This window comes from Pogonomyrmex barbatus, unplaced genomic scaffold (genome assembly GCF_055798465.1).
Source record: "Pogonomyrmex barbatus isolate J1 unplaced genomic scaffold, ASM5579846v1 scaffold7, whole genome shotgun sequence".
Classification (NCBI taxonomy): domain Eukaryota; kingdom Metazoa; phylum Arthropoda; class Insecta; order Hymenoptera; family Formicidae; genus Pogonomyrmex; species Pogonomyrmex barbatus.
In genome coordinates this window covers 6,133,340-6,148,080 of record NW_028297171.1, presented here as the reverse complement: position 1 = coordinate 6,148,080, position 14,741 = coordinate 6,133,340, and the positions used below count along the sequence as shown (strand labels likewise).

General features: G+C 41.0%; 1 protein-coding gene across 3 annotated transcripts in view; it reads right to left on the bottom strand.

The window, feature by feature from the left end:
- svp (COUP transcription factor 2) overlaps positions 1 to 14,741 on the bottom strand; it is a 180,935-nt gene that overhangs the window by 51,744 nt on the left and 114,450 nt on the right. For all 3 annotated transcript variants that reach the window (XM_089083548.1, XM_011645629.3, XM_011645630.3), the window contains exon 3: positions 12,313 to 12,864. In XM_089083548.1, coding sequence (XP_088939674.1) covers positions 12,313 to 12,864 — 552 coding nt within the window. The remainder of the gene's footprint in view (positions 1 to 12,312; positions 12,865 to 14,741) is intronic.

The window sequence follows — 14,741 nt, the reverse complement described above, 5'->3', positions numbered from 1 at the left end:
TCTCTCCTTTCCGTATTCGAAGAGACGAAAAAGGAGCCTAGAGGATCTGGGTGATGAGGAGGTGAGGAAGGAGAAGTGAGGTGAGAGGAGGAAAGGATCCACCTAAATCTCCCCGCGATTCCTCGGGTAGCCCCCGCGCGTTAGGGATGCTGAGTCATACACCCTCGACACAACGGCATCGCATAGCGGATACATGGCGTGTCACCCCGAATATTATTTGAGCCGCCTGAGCGCAATCTGTGAATGCGCGATATTGTCTGACTCGCGTTGCGATGGCATGCGGTGCCTACTACTCTCCACTAGAAACGTCACCAGAAGCTCCTGTCTTTGTGTGCATGGACATGTGGAATCGATGTAAGAGGTGTCGTGTTCGAAAGCCGGTAAGGAACCATGATCGAATCCAAGAAAAAGAAAGAAGAAAAGTCACTTAATGCGCTTTCAAAGACCAAGTCTTCCGAGAAGATACAAAATAAAAATATATACAGAAGATAAAGATAATTTTTATCCATATGCTGCAGTATTCTTATATTTTTCTGCAAAAGTCGTATGAATTAATGAAAAAAATATATATATACGAACATGTGAGTTGCAGCAGGAAGAGGATATAAAGATTGACATCTTCAACGTTTTTACAGAAAACGATTCTCTTCTTCGAATCGAGCATAACGCGATTGGACGAAAAATTCATAACTAAACCGAATTTGCATTCGTAAAGACAAATGATAAATCATTAATTTTAAATGGTACCACGCCATTTTTTAATCAGAACACAAAGAATGCCGATTAAAAGTATTGAATTGCTAATACTTCTATTAATACTTCTTGATTATTGATATAAAACAGAACATAATGATTGTTATACTTTTATTCAGCAAATTATGACTTTTTTATTCCCGCCTTTAAATCAAATAAAAAATGAATAATCGTTAAATATTTGTATTACTGCAGTTATTTATTTATTAATACATATTTTTTTATTATTGATTTTATTATTGATTTATTATTACAGCATCATTATTAATGTTTAATGTCATTATTTTTTTCATTGAGTTCCTTCTTGTTTCTTTAAATAGCCAAAGAGTAAAAAATCTGAAAACATTTTTCACGACTTCATCGTGATTGTGAAGGTAGAGAGTTAATATCCATTGCGTGACAACTTAGCACTTTCATCCGATATTTATTACCACCTTCCGGGTACGAACAAGCATTTAAGGATTAATCTACCGCATGTCGCGAATCGTCGTGTGCGTCGAGCATGCAGAGAAAGATGAAAGAAATTGTGCAATTGGAAGAAGGATGTTCCGAGGAAGAACGCGTTCGCACGCGCGCCTACCAACGCTCAAGAAATTAGTGTAGATTTATGCGAGGATGGGGTCACAGAAAAAGGATGGGGAATCGTCAAAAACCACATTGGCCGGGCCAACGGCGTCGTCGAGTAAATAAGAACGTAAATCGGCGAGAGAGCCGTAAATTCCAGGCGCATTTGTTCCTAATTTAAAGAGTCCCCGGGCCGGGACCGACACCGTTTCTCGCCGGAGGGCGTAGAAGAGGGCAGGGAACCGCAACGGAGGGCTCTCTTCGGTTTTGCGGTGATTCTCTTTAGCGGGCGCCCGCTCCGGTAAAAAAGAACGAGACGACGCGCGCGCGCGCTGGCGCGATTAATCTCCCGCTCGAGCACGCTCCAAAAGCTGCTCTCTCGACCTTGCGACTAACACGAGGATCTAAATTTGACCGTGTGCGCTAATGAGCGTAGGCCGACAATTCATTGACGAAATGAAAAAAAGTATCGCACGTCGTAACGCGCTTGCTATAGCGATTGCACTGGCTGAGAACGTTTAAGTGCATGAACGAGATCGAGTCAGGTTTTATATTTTTCTCTGCCCTATCTATAGTTCAAGTTATACAGATGCGTGAGAACGTTGTAGAAGTCTCGATTTTTCAAGTTTTTTTCATTCGAATTAAAAGACTATTCGAAACACCATAAAAATCGTAAAATATACTTATGTAGAGAATCTTATCATTTTAGTAAAAATATTATATAAAAACTTTTTTATAATGTAAACTGTCCCTTATCGTAAATCAAACTTTTCTTTTCTGTGTGACGAAACAATCTATAAGAACAGACAAAATATGCAAAACTGTGATTATACATTATAAATTTTAATTAAATCTATTATATATCGCAATTTGTATTGTAGAATGTAAGTCATTTTCGCTGACCATAATAAATAAAACGCTATATAATTATATATAATATGGTGTTTATTTCCACGATTGTATTTACGTTAAAAAAAAAGTATGATATAAATTTACAATTATAAACAACAATTATAAACTCAAGTCCAATATTTTTCAGAGCACAGATTCTTCATTGCAGATTTTGACGTCGCGTGTCGATATTCTCGAAATAGGTACCGCGCAGTCCTGGTAGGAAACGCGTAGTAAAGGGATTCCAATGCGTCCGCTATTTTTACGGCGTGACGACGCGATAGCGGCGTGTCACATTGAGAAAGAAGAAGTTAGTCCCGCACGCGGACAGACCATTGCGTGGTCTCCTCCCGCATATTTAGCGCCCTCCCCATGTCAAAAACGAGGCCATAAAACACGCTTGCGCGTAAATAAAACGCGGTCGCTCCGCCGTCTACTTGGCGAAACTAGGCAATAGGCAGCTACGGAGAAACGACTCGTATCCTCTTTGCCACCCCCTTCTCCTTTCTCCTTGCTCCGTTCACCCTCATCCCGCTTGCGTACAAGAAATATGAGACTCGTCCGAGAATCCCCTGTGTGCCGAGTGTCGAGCTCCTCATTTCTTCAGACAGGCTTTCTCTTTTACGAATTATACGAATTATATGTAAAAAGTGTTTAATTTTAATAAATTAATTTAACTTGTTATATATGTATAATTTATATTTCGGGTCATAATTTAATGTCAATCTTTATTATCTTATTTTTTTTTATTTAATGTCTTAATTTATAATAAAACGTGTTTTATTCTTTCGCTTTTAAAAATATGCTACGAAAAAAAGCTCATTCAAATTTGTATCTATCACATTTTTAAAAATTTTTAAAGATTCAGAGTTAAAAATTAGTTTTGAGATATAAATGAATATACAATATTCAATAATTTGATTTCTTGAAAATCAATTTGACATTTTTGTAAAGTCATCGTTATAATCGATTTTAGTTATTCTTCGAGATTTGTATTTATATTATATAATTATCCGCAATTTATTATTTGCATCTACATTCTAAACATCTTCTTATATAAAATGAGGATCGCGTTTAAAATTCAGCGCGATCCTCCTCGCGTCGACCAGAACCGACTGCTTTTTTAGTTCAGTTCAACCCCGTTGAAGAGGGGTTCTTTGTTTCCATCGTTCGTACGTGATATCACACTCGAACGGATCCGCGACGCGTTGCTCGCGGATGTGCACGTGGGAGGGTTAAGCGACGACGCGTGGACGCAGTTTTGTTTTAGTCGGGACGATCCGAAACGTGCAGAGGGGTGTTAGATTGGACCACGGAAAATCCAGCCGGGGGTTTGCCACCGCGGCGCTATCCACGACGACGTCGATAAGGCGGTTGCATTGTCCGGCGGTCACGTGTTCCGGCCCTAACTTCGCCACCCCACGCGGGACACCAGGCCACCCCGCTTTGCTGTTTATATTAAACTCCGGGGTTAATACCGTGGCTTACTCTAATGCCGGGGCAACCCTTTGCCCTGCGATACGCCGATAAGGAATATGCATGCAGACACGGGGAGGATCTCGCCGCTCTCTCTTGCCGATGGCGCTCTGAATACGCTGTTTACAAGACGAGCAACGATTTGACAATTCCGCACGCAAAAAACCATGAACATAAATATATTTCGCACGTCATTGGTGATGATAGATGCATATTTATAACACATTTCTAGAAGAGAATTTTTAGCAGTGTTTTTACATAACATAACATGTCCAGTGACACATAATGATCCATAGATGCTTAAGACGGTAATAAAACATGCAAATAATATGTATGAGAATACTTAAAAAAAAAAAAAGAAATTTACACGTTTAAAAATGTTACCGTTAGTCGAATTATAAAAACTGACAATGTCAGAGTATTTTGAGATGAATATATTGAGGTAATATTTAAAATTCGAAATTTATAACATGTAATATTTGGCAAATAAAATCCAAAGGAGATCTCATATAACATAAAACATATCTTTTGCAAGAAAATCAAATACTATATTATATGGACAAAATTTTTGTTCAAGATTTTTATTTGTATACGTATGTATATATTTCGTGTATTAATTTTTCATTTCTCGAGCAATTGCGAAAAAGACAAGTCGATACGCTTCTTTTTTTTGTCACGATAATAATCCGTTTTAATGCGACCTCTGTTTAATGCGAATCATTATCCTACATATAATCATAATGAGTCACGGAGTTTTCCGTCATTAATGTGTATCGGTCGCAATTCAGCCGATTTATAGCGATATAAAATGTTACGCTCTATTTCATTCCATATTCAATTTTAATTCAGAGCATCCTCTTTAAGATTATATAACTTCAACTTTATCTATAATGGCATATGGCACTTTATCTATATGGCATTTATATTTGTTTAGTCTAGTATTGCCAATATGTCTATAATATTTAAAATTTAATATTTATAATATTTAAATTTTTTATGTAATATATTCTTGGAATATAATACATTATATTTAATAAGCCTATTAAGATAAATATTTTTAATATAAAATATTTAAAGTATTGATCTTATACAGCAATAAATAATAATACCCTTTTTTACCTTCTTCTTTGCAAGAGAAGATATAATTATGAAATATAATTATGCATATATTATTGAAATCTAACCTATTGTAATAATTCAACTGTTGGCAATGATAATTTAAATATACATTTAACGAATAAAATATAAAGATAAGATCTAATCATACAAAAAAATAATTGATTAATATAATAAATAATGTTATATTAAAATGTTAATAAAAAAAAATATTAAGTTAAAATCTGCATTATCCGAATTAATGAAATAGTAAAGATATTATTGTAACCCCCTTCAGCTTGAAGAAAAACTCAACAATTTAATCTCTAGATCGTTGACAAGTTAATCGATTACAAACTGCGACGTCGGGGTGTTCCCCAATTTATGTCCGAGTTTCCATCGCGAGATCGCATTGCTCGAACGAGCGTAAGCACAATTCGAACATTGTCGGTTGGCACGGCGTGATGCGCGGATAAAGAGGGCAGATAATAAAATGAAAATGAGTAACGCTTAAAGTCAAAAGTTCGGGGGCGACAAAGACCCTCCCCCCGAAACCAGCGGTGTAACAATGCGAGATAGAGGGCCCATCACTAGTCGTAGGGTGGGAGGAAGGGTCGCGGGCTCGGGTTCACAGATAACACATCCCTCCGCACCTCCTCCACCTCCTGCTGCGAAAGCCGTCCGTCTCTCTACCCTTTCTGTATCTCTCGCTCTCGCTCTTTCTAGCCTCGCGATGTGTATGGGCGCAGCATGGGAGTCGTCACCCTCTCGAAACACAGTCGGGGTAGTTTGCGGCGCGATGTACCGCACAGTGGCGTCGGCATTTGCATTGTTTTTCTTCGAGCCGCGAACGAAAGCGCGAGAGCCGTGAGGAAATGCTAGGGATGGCGCTTACGACTGTCATTGTAGAGCTTGTAATTTTACGACGGGCTTTTCTCTCTTTTTTTTTTTTTTTTTTTTTAAGAGTGCATCGCTCTGTTCGTGTAAATCGCGCTATTGGCTTCTTCGAGATTAAAGTACTTCCAGATTAAAGTACTTCAGAGATATTTAAGGAAGTTTTACTAGCTACACGCTATAAGAAAATATTTTTCACAATTTTTATATATATATATATAAATTTAAATTGTTTAAATATTAGATTATATTAAAAATAATATTAAAAATATTTAACTTACTGTTAAGAAAAAATATAAAACATTTTTCTATTAATTTCAATTTTCTTAACAATGTTGAAGATTGAAATTAATAGAACACGTGTTAATAACATGCGAGCATTATAAAAAAATTCACCGAAAGTCGCAAAAGAAAATATAGTACGTAGTTTCATGACAGATGCCTCTAATTACGCAAAATGTCATCGATATTTTCCGCCTATTGCGTCGCATTTTCATTCCGCTGATGTTGCCGTATCGCGGAAACTGGAAAATTGTCCTTGATTGACGAATGTCTGGGAAACTCGGCCTTAGACGCGTTCCATGATAAAAGCTGATTAGAGTCAGAGGAGAATCGCCCGGGTTTGACCACCGGAGCGATTTCTACTCCGTATTCCGCAATCTGCATCCTGTTCACTTCTATTCTTTTCGTATCCTCTACGGGCAGGAGCTCTTTCCCGCTCGCGTTCGACATTTCGAGAGCACGATTGTTTCGTCACATCGATAAATTATCCGAGGTTAACAGGTGAGTACGAACGGACAGACGGCGATAATAACGACAATGATAAACGCGTCAATAATACGCCGACCTATTCGGGAACGCGGTTACGGACGATATTGATGGACCGATGTAACCTGTCGCAACGAATCGCGGCGTGGCCTGATGTTCGATTGCAAACTCGAAGCGCAAAGTGCACATCCTGTTCACGGATCGCTTCCCGGGGTTAATTGACACGTTTCAGATAGAAGAGAGATTTGCGTCCTCTATTATCTAATCTGCTTATATTTAGATGTATCAAAAACGTGCAAGCATGGAATCTATTTATCTCAGTCTAAGTCTTTTTGATTTAGTAGTATCAATTATAAACCAAATTAGTTTTTAATATGAAATTTGTATATTTTGATATAATTAATTATAAACATGCATATAACTGTATTTAAACTGTAAATAAATAATAACTATAAATGTAAGAACAATTAAAAATTGTGAAAAAAATTAACAATACGTAATCCCCTCTTCCAGAATTCTCAAATCTCAAAGATTTGTTTTTAACTCATATTTATAAGAATTAAAATTAAAATATTTTTGTGTATCTTTCAATTTCCTACAAGAAAGTAAATGTGATAAATTCGAAACGTTCGCCGATCATCCGAAGAATACGGTACAGAATCGCGAGAAGAGTACAGCGAGATATTTGCGTGATGAAATTAAGGTGTAATTACTATTGACAGTCCTTGTCAGTGGCGGCTGACAGGTGGGGGTGTGTACCAATCGTTACGTCAGTCTCGTATCTAGGCTCGAATAGAGGGTGTCCTGTCCGAAATGTACCGAGTCATCGGCGGCGGTAGTAAACGAAGAAAAAAGAAGAGTGATCGTGCGGTCTCGCGCAGCGCCTACATTAATGATGTGGCAATATTTTATTAAACATAGCCGGCACGCGGTACTCGAGAGTCTCGCGGCTGCAGCGGTTCGCATTCATCTCACTCGATTTCTCAATATTCCTTGAAGTCATCTATTCTATTTTCTTTGCTGATTTATATCAATTTCGAACATTTCTTTAAAATATATTTTATCAAAGTATATTTGTTTAAAGCCTGAGTACTTTGCAAAAAAAATGTAAATTTCTTAAAGAACGCTCAGAAGTGATTTCTGAAGGTATGTTACAACGAGAAATATCAAAGCAGATAGCAACAGTCGAAAGTTAATTTTTAATTTTTTTTTCAACATATCTTTGTATCGCACTTGACATCAATAGAAAAGTCACTATAATAAATTGTGAGATTTTTAGCAAGTAAGATTTAAATAAAAATTCGAAGAATTTCAAGATATTTGAACTATACATAAAAATTTAAAATTTCCATTCAGAAATACCAACATCCAAGTACTCGCTCATTAACAATTATCTCTCCATCCAATTGTCTAACCTCCCCTTCTTTTCGTTCATTAGCATCAGCGCGACATATGTACGTTCAATGAACACACATGATAAAAAGTCGACGTGTAGATAGCCGGAAGTGGTCGGGGCGCGCAAGATGCCACGAGATCTCTCCCTCTCTCTCTCTCTCTCTCTCTCTCTTTCTCTTCCTTCCTTTCACGGGGCCGATGTCGGCTGTCCCTTGTTGGACTTACGTTCTTAATTAGATCGTTAAATACCGGTGGCATCCGCGCGCGCAGAAACGCAACGGCGTACCAGCAACACGCCCGTCCGCTCGTCAGGCTCGCTCGCGCGCGATGGTTGCTGGCTGTTGGGCAAGACGAGGCAGAGGGAATTGCATTGCATGCCACATAATCGTGGGAGTGTTTCCCATCAAGATACACGTAGGTACCGCACACTCGCTCGCGCGCGCGGGGGGAGGGGGACTCCGGTAATACCCTCTCTCGCATAAATATATCCACGCCGCGCGCATTTACATGCCCGTCTCTACGGGGTGGCTCGGCGCGACGCGCGCCGAGATAATGCGGCCGATCTTATCCGAGGTAGCAGAGTTTGGATTTCGGATCATTCTAATCTCGAGTAAAGCGCGACTGATAACGACTCGATGGACATATCTCAAAACTTTTTCGTCATGCCAAGACTTCCTTAAGGGCGTTAGGAAGACAAGAGGGTAATAAAACTCACACTTCAAATACTATTTATGACAAGTGAAATAATTTGTAAGTTTTCACCCTTTTGTCTTGTAGAAGATAATATATAAACTTGTATAAAATCAGTGGAAATTTGTATATTTTATACAAAGATATTTTGTACATAGAAATCAATTAATTTCTGAATCGGAAAATCATCAGCATTCATCTTTCTTCATACCCAATTTTGTAACGTGACGCAAAATAGCCGTCTTGAAAGTAATAGTGAGATTCGGGAAATATTGTTGACTGCAGGATAAGTAAGGCAGCATCGGTTATTCTTACAAAAGGTCTCTCTAGCTAAGAGAGAAGAGAGAGAGAGAGAGAGAGAGAGAGAGAGAGAGAGAGAGAGAGAGAGAGAGAGAGACAGAGAGAGAAAGAGAGAGAGAGAGAGCTATCGTGGCGCGAGCGCACTCCTTTTCCCATATAATTACGGCCGATGGATCGATGTCGGGAATGTAAGATCTTGGGCGACGATTATTTAAGCGGTGGCGCGCTCGAATGTTTTGGACCACCGGGTATGTAATATCTCGTGCATGCACAACATCGGAGAAAGCTGAGGCGGCAGATCTTAGCGGGCTAAACGTACTTTATGTATCGTGCCCTCGTTCCGCCGTTTTATCCGAATTAGATACGTGGTCCGACGACCACGGGATGTACGAAAAAAAGTCGCAACCCTCGATCTCGCGGACACAGAGGAGTTCCCGCTATGAAAGAAAGAGAGAGAAAGGAGGCAGAAAGAAATTTATTCGCGCTCGCGCCGCCGAACACGCTAATTTCACGTCAATTATATGCGACATGTAACACACCACGGAATCTTTTCGAAGCAATGTTAAACATATGTATTTAAACGCGATGGATATTGGAATAGCAAAAATGTTTTTTTCGTCTCAACTACGATTGTGTTAGATATACTGCGAATGAGGGGGATAATTATATTTAATTATATTTATATAATTATTAAAATATTGTAATTATTAAAGATTCACATCATTACGTTTTCGCAAGACAAATTTTTGTGTGCAACAAAAACATTTCAATTATTAAAACAACGGGATGTTACGAGACAATTTAAACTCTCGGCACAAGATGTTATGACGTACGTTTTCTGGCAATAATAATTTGCATATCAAACCGGTTAAGTTAATTATTATCATGACGCTAGATATTTCTCACGATCCCGTTAACTATCAAACGTTAATTATCAAATGCTTCTATTTATATGAAGCGAACGGAGCAAAAGTTTGAGCGGCGTTCATTATCTTGTAATGCAATCTTACAGCAGCATACCGGTCGCGATATAATTAATAATACATTTCGCATTCGTTACTTCTGCGTTTCGCTATAGTGACACACCCCGATTAGCGTAATATCGTGCCGCGGTATGTGCGAACATCCATTCTGCTTTTTATTTCAAACGAATTCATTCACGACCGCGAATTACAAACCGTTTCCACGCTTTTGCCTTCCATTATGTTAAATTGGACGAAACGATGTGTCCTGGCCCTTCACTTTTTAACCTTCACAATAGCGGCCTTTTAACTCTTTAACCATAGTGAGTAATAAGCTTACCTCAAGTCCGCCATCAATATTATCACATGGAAACATAATGTAACGTATTATCGGAAACTTATTAGCCAGTATTTAATTTTGCTTACTTTGTGATATCGATAAATAAAAATAAATATTTAAAACTTCCTCAAATATCTTATTTTTTTAAAATATCTTACTTTTCCCTTTTAAATAATAAATCATTAATAATATGGATTGTCTCTTAAATGTAAATAAAAATAAAATTTCGAATATAATAAACAATTAATCAAATCTTAATATTAAATAATTTCTAGTTGGTTGGTATTATACACAAGTTCGTTTATGATTTTATAAATAAAAAAATCAATAAAAGCTTCATATTTTACATTTTTGGCATTTATTTCTTTTTAATAATTTGGACCGCAAGTTAGTTTAAAAAACACTTTTCTGATTTATCCATCACATTCAAGTCATGATCATAAAAATATAATTCCATTTAAAAAGATTGCACATAAGCTGAGCCGCACGTTTAAGCGTTAAATGTTAGATCGTAAAAGAGAAGAGGGAAGAAAGGTTCACCCATACAGCAAAGATACGCGAAGAAGAAAAGAACCGAAAGTCCGGCGATCGCGTCCGGGCGCAGAAAGAGTAGAAAAAGTCGAGCGGGGCAAAAGGGAGGAGGTGGAGATGGTTCGCCGAGAATGGGGACATTAGCATAAGCTAAGCCGAGCTAAGCGTGCCCATATAGCACGGAAATAAATAGCTCCCCGTCTCGTATCTACGGCGAGATGCTTTAGCATGGGACCATCGTCGTGGTCGCCGCCGCCGTTCTTCTCATCGTCCTGACTGAAACCTACCGCCCGGCCGCGAGTCGTGTGCGTGCGAACGTGCGTGCGTGTATCCAACGAGAGAACACATCGGGAGGAGAGGATCGCCCGGTCCGAAATCCTCTCTCGGTATACGTGAAGTGTGTGTGTGTGTGTGTGTGTGTGTGTGTGTGTGTGTGTGTGTGTGTATGCGCGCGCGCGATGGTAGTGGTTCCTCCTGGAGAAAGGAGCAGATGGGCCGGGAGATAGCTCGCGCGAGCGCTCGTTCGGACAGGATACGGTTGTCATCGGATGGCGGCGAAAGAGGGAGAGAGATAGAGGGAAAGGAGGAGATAGATACGGGGACTAGAGATTGGCTTCGGGGAGCGAGAACACACGTTGCGACGGGAGACGAACGGAGGGAAGTAGAGAAACGCATTGTCTCAACGGCTCGATGACGATCGCGTCACACAACGAACGTACGTACGTGCCTACGTGCGTCGCGTCGACCGCCACGCGGCGTTACACATTGTTACATCAGTGAATTGTCGTCATCCCGTCGCTGTCGTCTCCTGGTCCCGACGGGGATCGCGCTGCTGGATGACAGTCGCAGACCGTACCGGCGGCGATAATATCTCCGCTACGTCGATTAGACGGAGCCCGCGGTCAGCGAGCAACGGACGACGTTGAGAGAGCGCACAGCTTCTCTAGAGTGACATAGAGAGACAGAGACAGAGAGAGGGAGAGAGAGCGAGAGAGAGAGAGAAAGAGAGAGAATCATCTCCGCTTATGCTCGAAGAGTTCTTCCGGCGCGCGCTCTCCTGCCACCCGGTATGTGGTATAGGAACCATGAGACTTCGCGATCGCGGGAAGAGAGAGAGAGAGAGAGCATTGTCCCTCTCGCTGCGCCGCTAGCCTCTCTAGACCCGTCGAGAATCGCGGCTACGTGACAACGAGCGTCTTCGAGATAGCATCGTCATGACGATTACAGCCGGGACAGGCAGGCAGGCGCGGGTAATACGGACGACGACCGTACGAAGTATCGTGTACGTGGAGAATACGTCGTGAAGATCCTCGGCTCATGCTAGACGCAAAAACGTGAAGGCTTTTTAGGTATGTTTTTTTTTTTTTTTTCGAATGGAGCTCATGACAAATCTATCATCGCACACTCGCGAGGTCTGATAAGATAATATTTCGAGAGATAGCATTTGTGCACCACAAGTTGATTTTTTTCTCTAGCAGAATTAAGATTTTTAACAAAACTCAAGCGGAGCTACATTTAAAAGCTTGTTTTAATCATGATGAATTATGATTTATCACCTTTATCGGCAAGGCAAGGGGAAAGAGAGCGTTGAGGTGCGATGTAACGTGAAGTCAAACTGACCACAAAGTGGTCGAATAACAATCTCAGACTCACCGGTGGTGAAGAGGACGATGGCCTTGAGGCAGCTATACTCCGCGGAGTCGACGTGGAGCGCCTTGAGTTTCTCCACCTGCTCCTGGAAGATCCTGATGTGATCCATGAAGGCGACCACGCGGTCCGCCGCCATCGGCGAGGCGTGAAGGCCCGCCGCGGCTAGAAGCGGCGCCACGTGAAGGGGCATCGAGCACTGGCTCGCGTTCAGGACAAACAGCTCGCTCCACACTAGCCTAAGCAGGGCCACCTGGTCCGTCACCTGAAGATCCGGGAAGAACGGGATGTTCCGGGCCCACTCGACCGCCGAGAAGAGCAGTCGTGCCGCGAGCTCGCAGATATTGTCGATGCCCATGATGTTGTTGGGTTGCATGCACTGGCCGTATCTCGAGGTCGGATAAGGCTCCGCCCTCAGCAGCAGGCTTATGTACGACGAGAGGTAAGAGTGTCCGTTTAGGCTGGCACACGCGACCGCGTCCCCGTTCGTCAAGGCGAACTGGCCCGGCAAACCCGGCAACGAGGGTTGCGACGGCGGCACTCGCCCTCTCTGCACAGCTGAAAAACAGGAGTGAGCGCGTCGGGACGCTTGATAATGTGAAGACTCGCCTTTACCTAAGATACTGATCTCACTTTCGCGTTACACGGTACAATCTGTCTGGCTTGAATCTTGATCCATCTCTCTGCCGAAAAACGGATCGAGACTGCGAAATCAAAAAGTTGATCGAGCTTGCGGAATTCAAAAATCTTTTATTAAATTAAAATTTAAGGAGATGCATGAAAAACATAAAAATCTTTATTCCTCTCCTCTTTTTAGACTTGCAAAATACAAGTTTTTAAATATAATTTACATAAATTATTTGTAATTATATATCTCGCTTTAAGTCGCCCTAGTTTTACATGTGACCTTCATCCATCTCCCGGAGGTTTCTAGGAAAATTTCAACGTTCGCGGGGAGTTTGATAAGTCTGTTGCGCAATGAGATTTATCTATGCAGTCACGCGTCATCGAGTTCGCGACTCCGGCATAGAAGAGAAACGGGCTCTTTCACTTTTCGGTACGCAATCTTTGGTTGAAACATTATCTATTTAAACCTATGTGCCTAGCTCATTTTCAATTAAAGATATATATCCATTCGCTGTAAGTATATGTCGATTGTCATACATCGATGCTCTTCCTACGATTAACAATCAATAGGGAGATAAGAATCAGATGTTCGATTTAGCAATGAACATGCTATAAACCTCGACTACGTGCAAAAGATCAACGACGGTCGTTTAAATATCCTTGAGTATCCCGGGTATTAACATCAAGGGCATTTTACTCATTTGTTCGGCCGACGCGATCAAAAATCTGACGAACGGGTTGCGCCATGCGTGTCTATAACGCGAATTTCTACGTTGCCCGGGGCGATCATCCTCATCAGACAGGCGTGACGTAATGAACGGAGGGTCCTCTCTTCGCTCGGACTTCGCTCGTGCCGACCACCGTGTGGCTAACGGTCCAGCCCGCCGAGAGACCGTTCGAGCAATTCGTGCCTCGCAGCGGAGGTTTAGCCGGGGATACATAACGCGCTCATTTACCCGCGTACACCACTTCGCTACGACGTCGTGCTCGACGTCGGCTTCCAAGAAGTCACCGGCGACGGGAATGAACCACGAAGAGGCACGACACCTGTACCGGAACCCGGACGAGTCTCTCGCGGCGATACTCTCGAGTGCCTGCAAATATTGTGCAAAGGCAAATACATGCCATAACGTTGCCGCGTTCAAGTACACGCAAATACGATCGCACGAGAGACGCCGCCGGTGTCGGTGATTCGATCGCGGTCGTACGAATTTCGCCGAAAGCTGTGCGCGCGGCCGTGCCGGTTCATCGACCGGCTATTATCATCATCATCATCATCATTATTATCATCATCATCATCATCATCATCATCATCATCATCATTATCCTCATCATCATCATCGTATCATTGAGGTTAATGCCCGTTGCAATTCTAGATGTACTATTTCGACGGATCCCCATTTTTGCCGAGACATGTGCGTTATTGAGAGAATTTGTAATTTCGCTGTATTACACATGTGCTATGCTTCTTTCACAAGACAGAGATATTCAATATTGCAGTCCGGAATGATCATCGTTATCATGTCAACATGTGTATTTTTAATGAAAATGATACATATCTTTTTAGGCCAACGTTTTTGTTTAAAATAACTATGAAATATATTTATCTATGAAATTATAACACGCTCTATTCACATTTAATTAAATTTAAATATAATTAGATATATCTTTGATATAACAAGTACTTAAATATACTCAAATAATTTCAATGTAACATTTATTTTCCGCTATCTGTGTACGATGTGTATTCTCTCTTTCGCGGACCTCACTTAAGACTCGTCCCTTGCAACGCGGACTCTCCGTTCCAA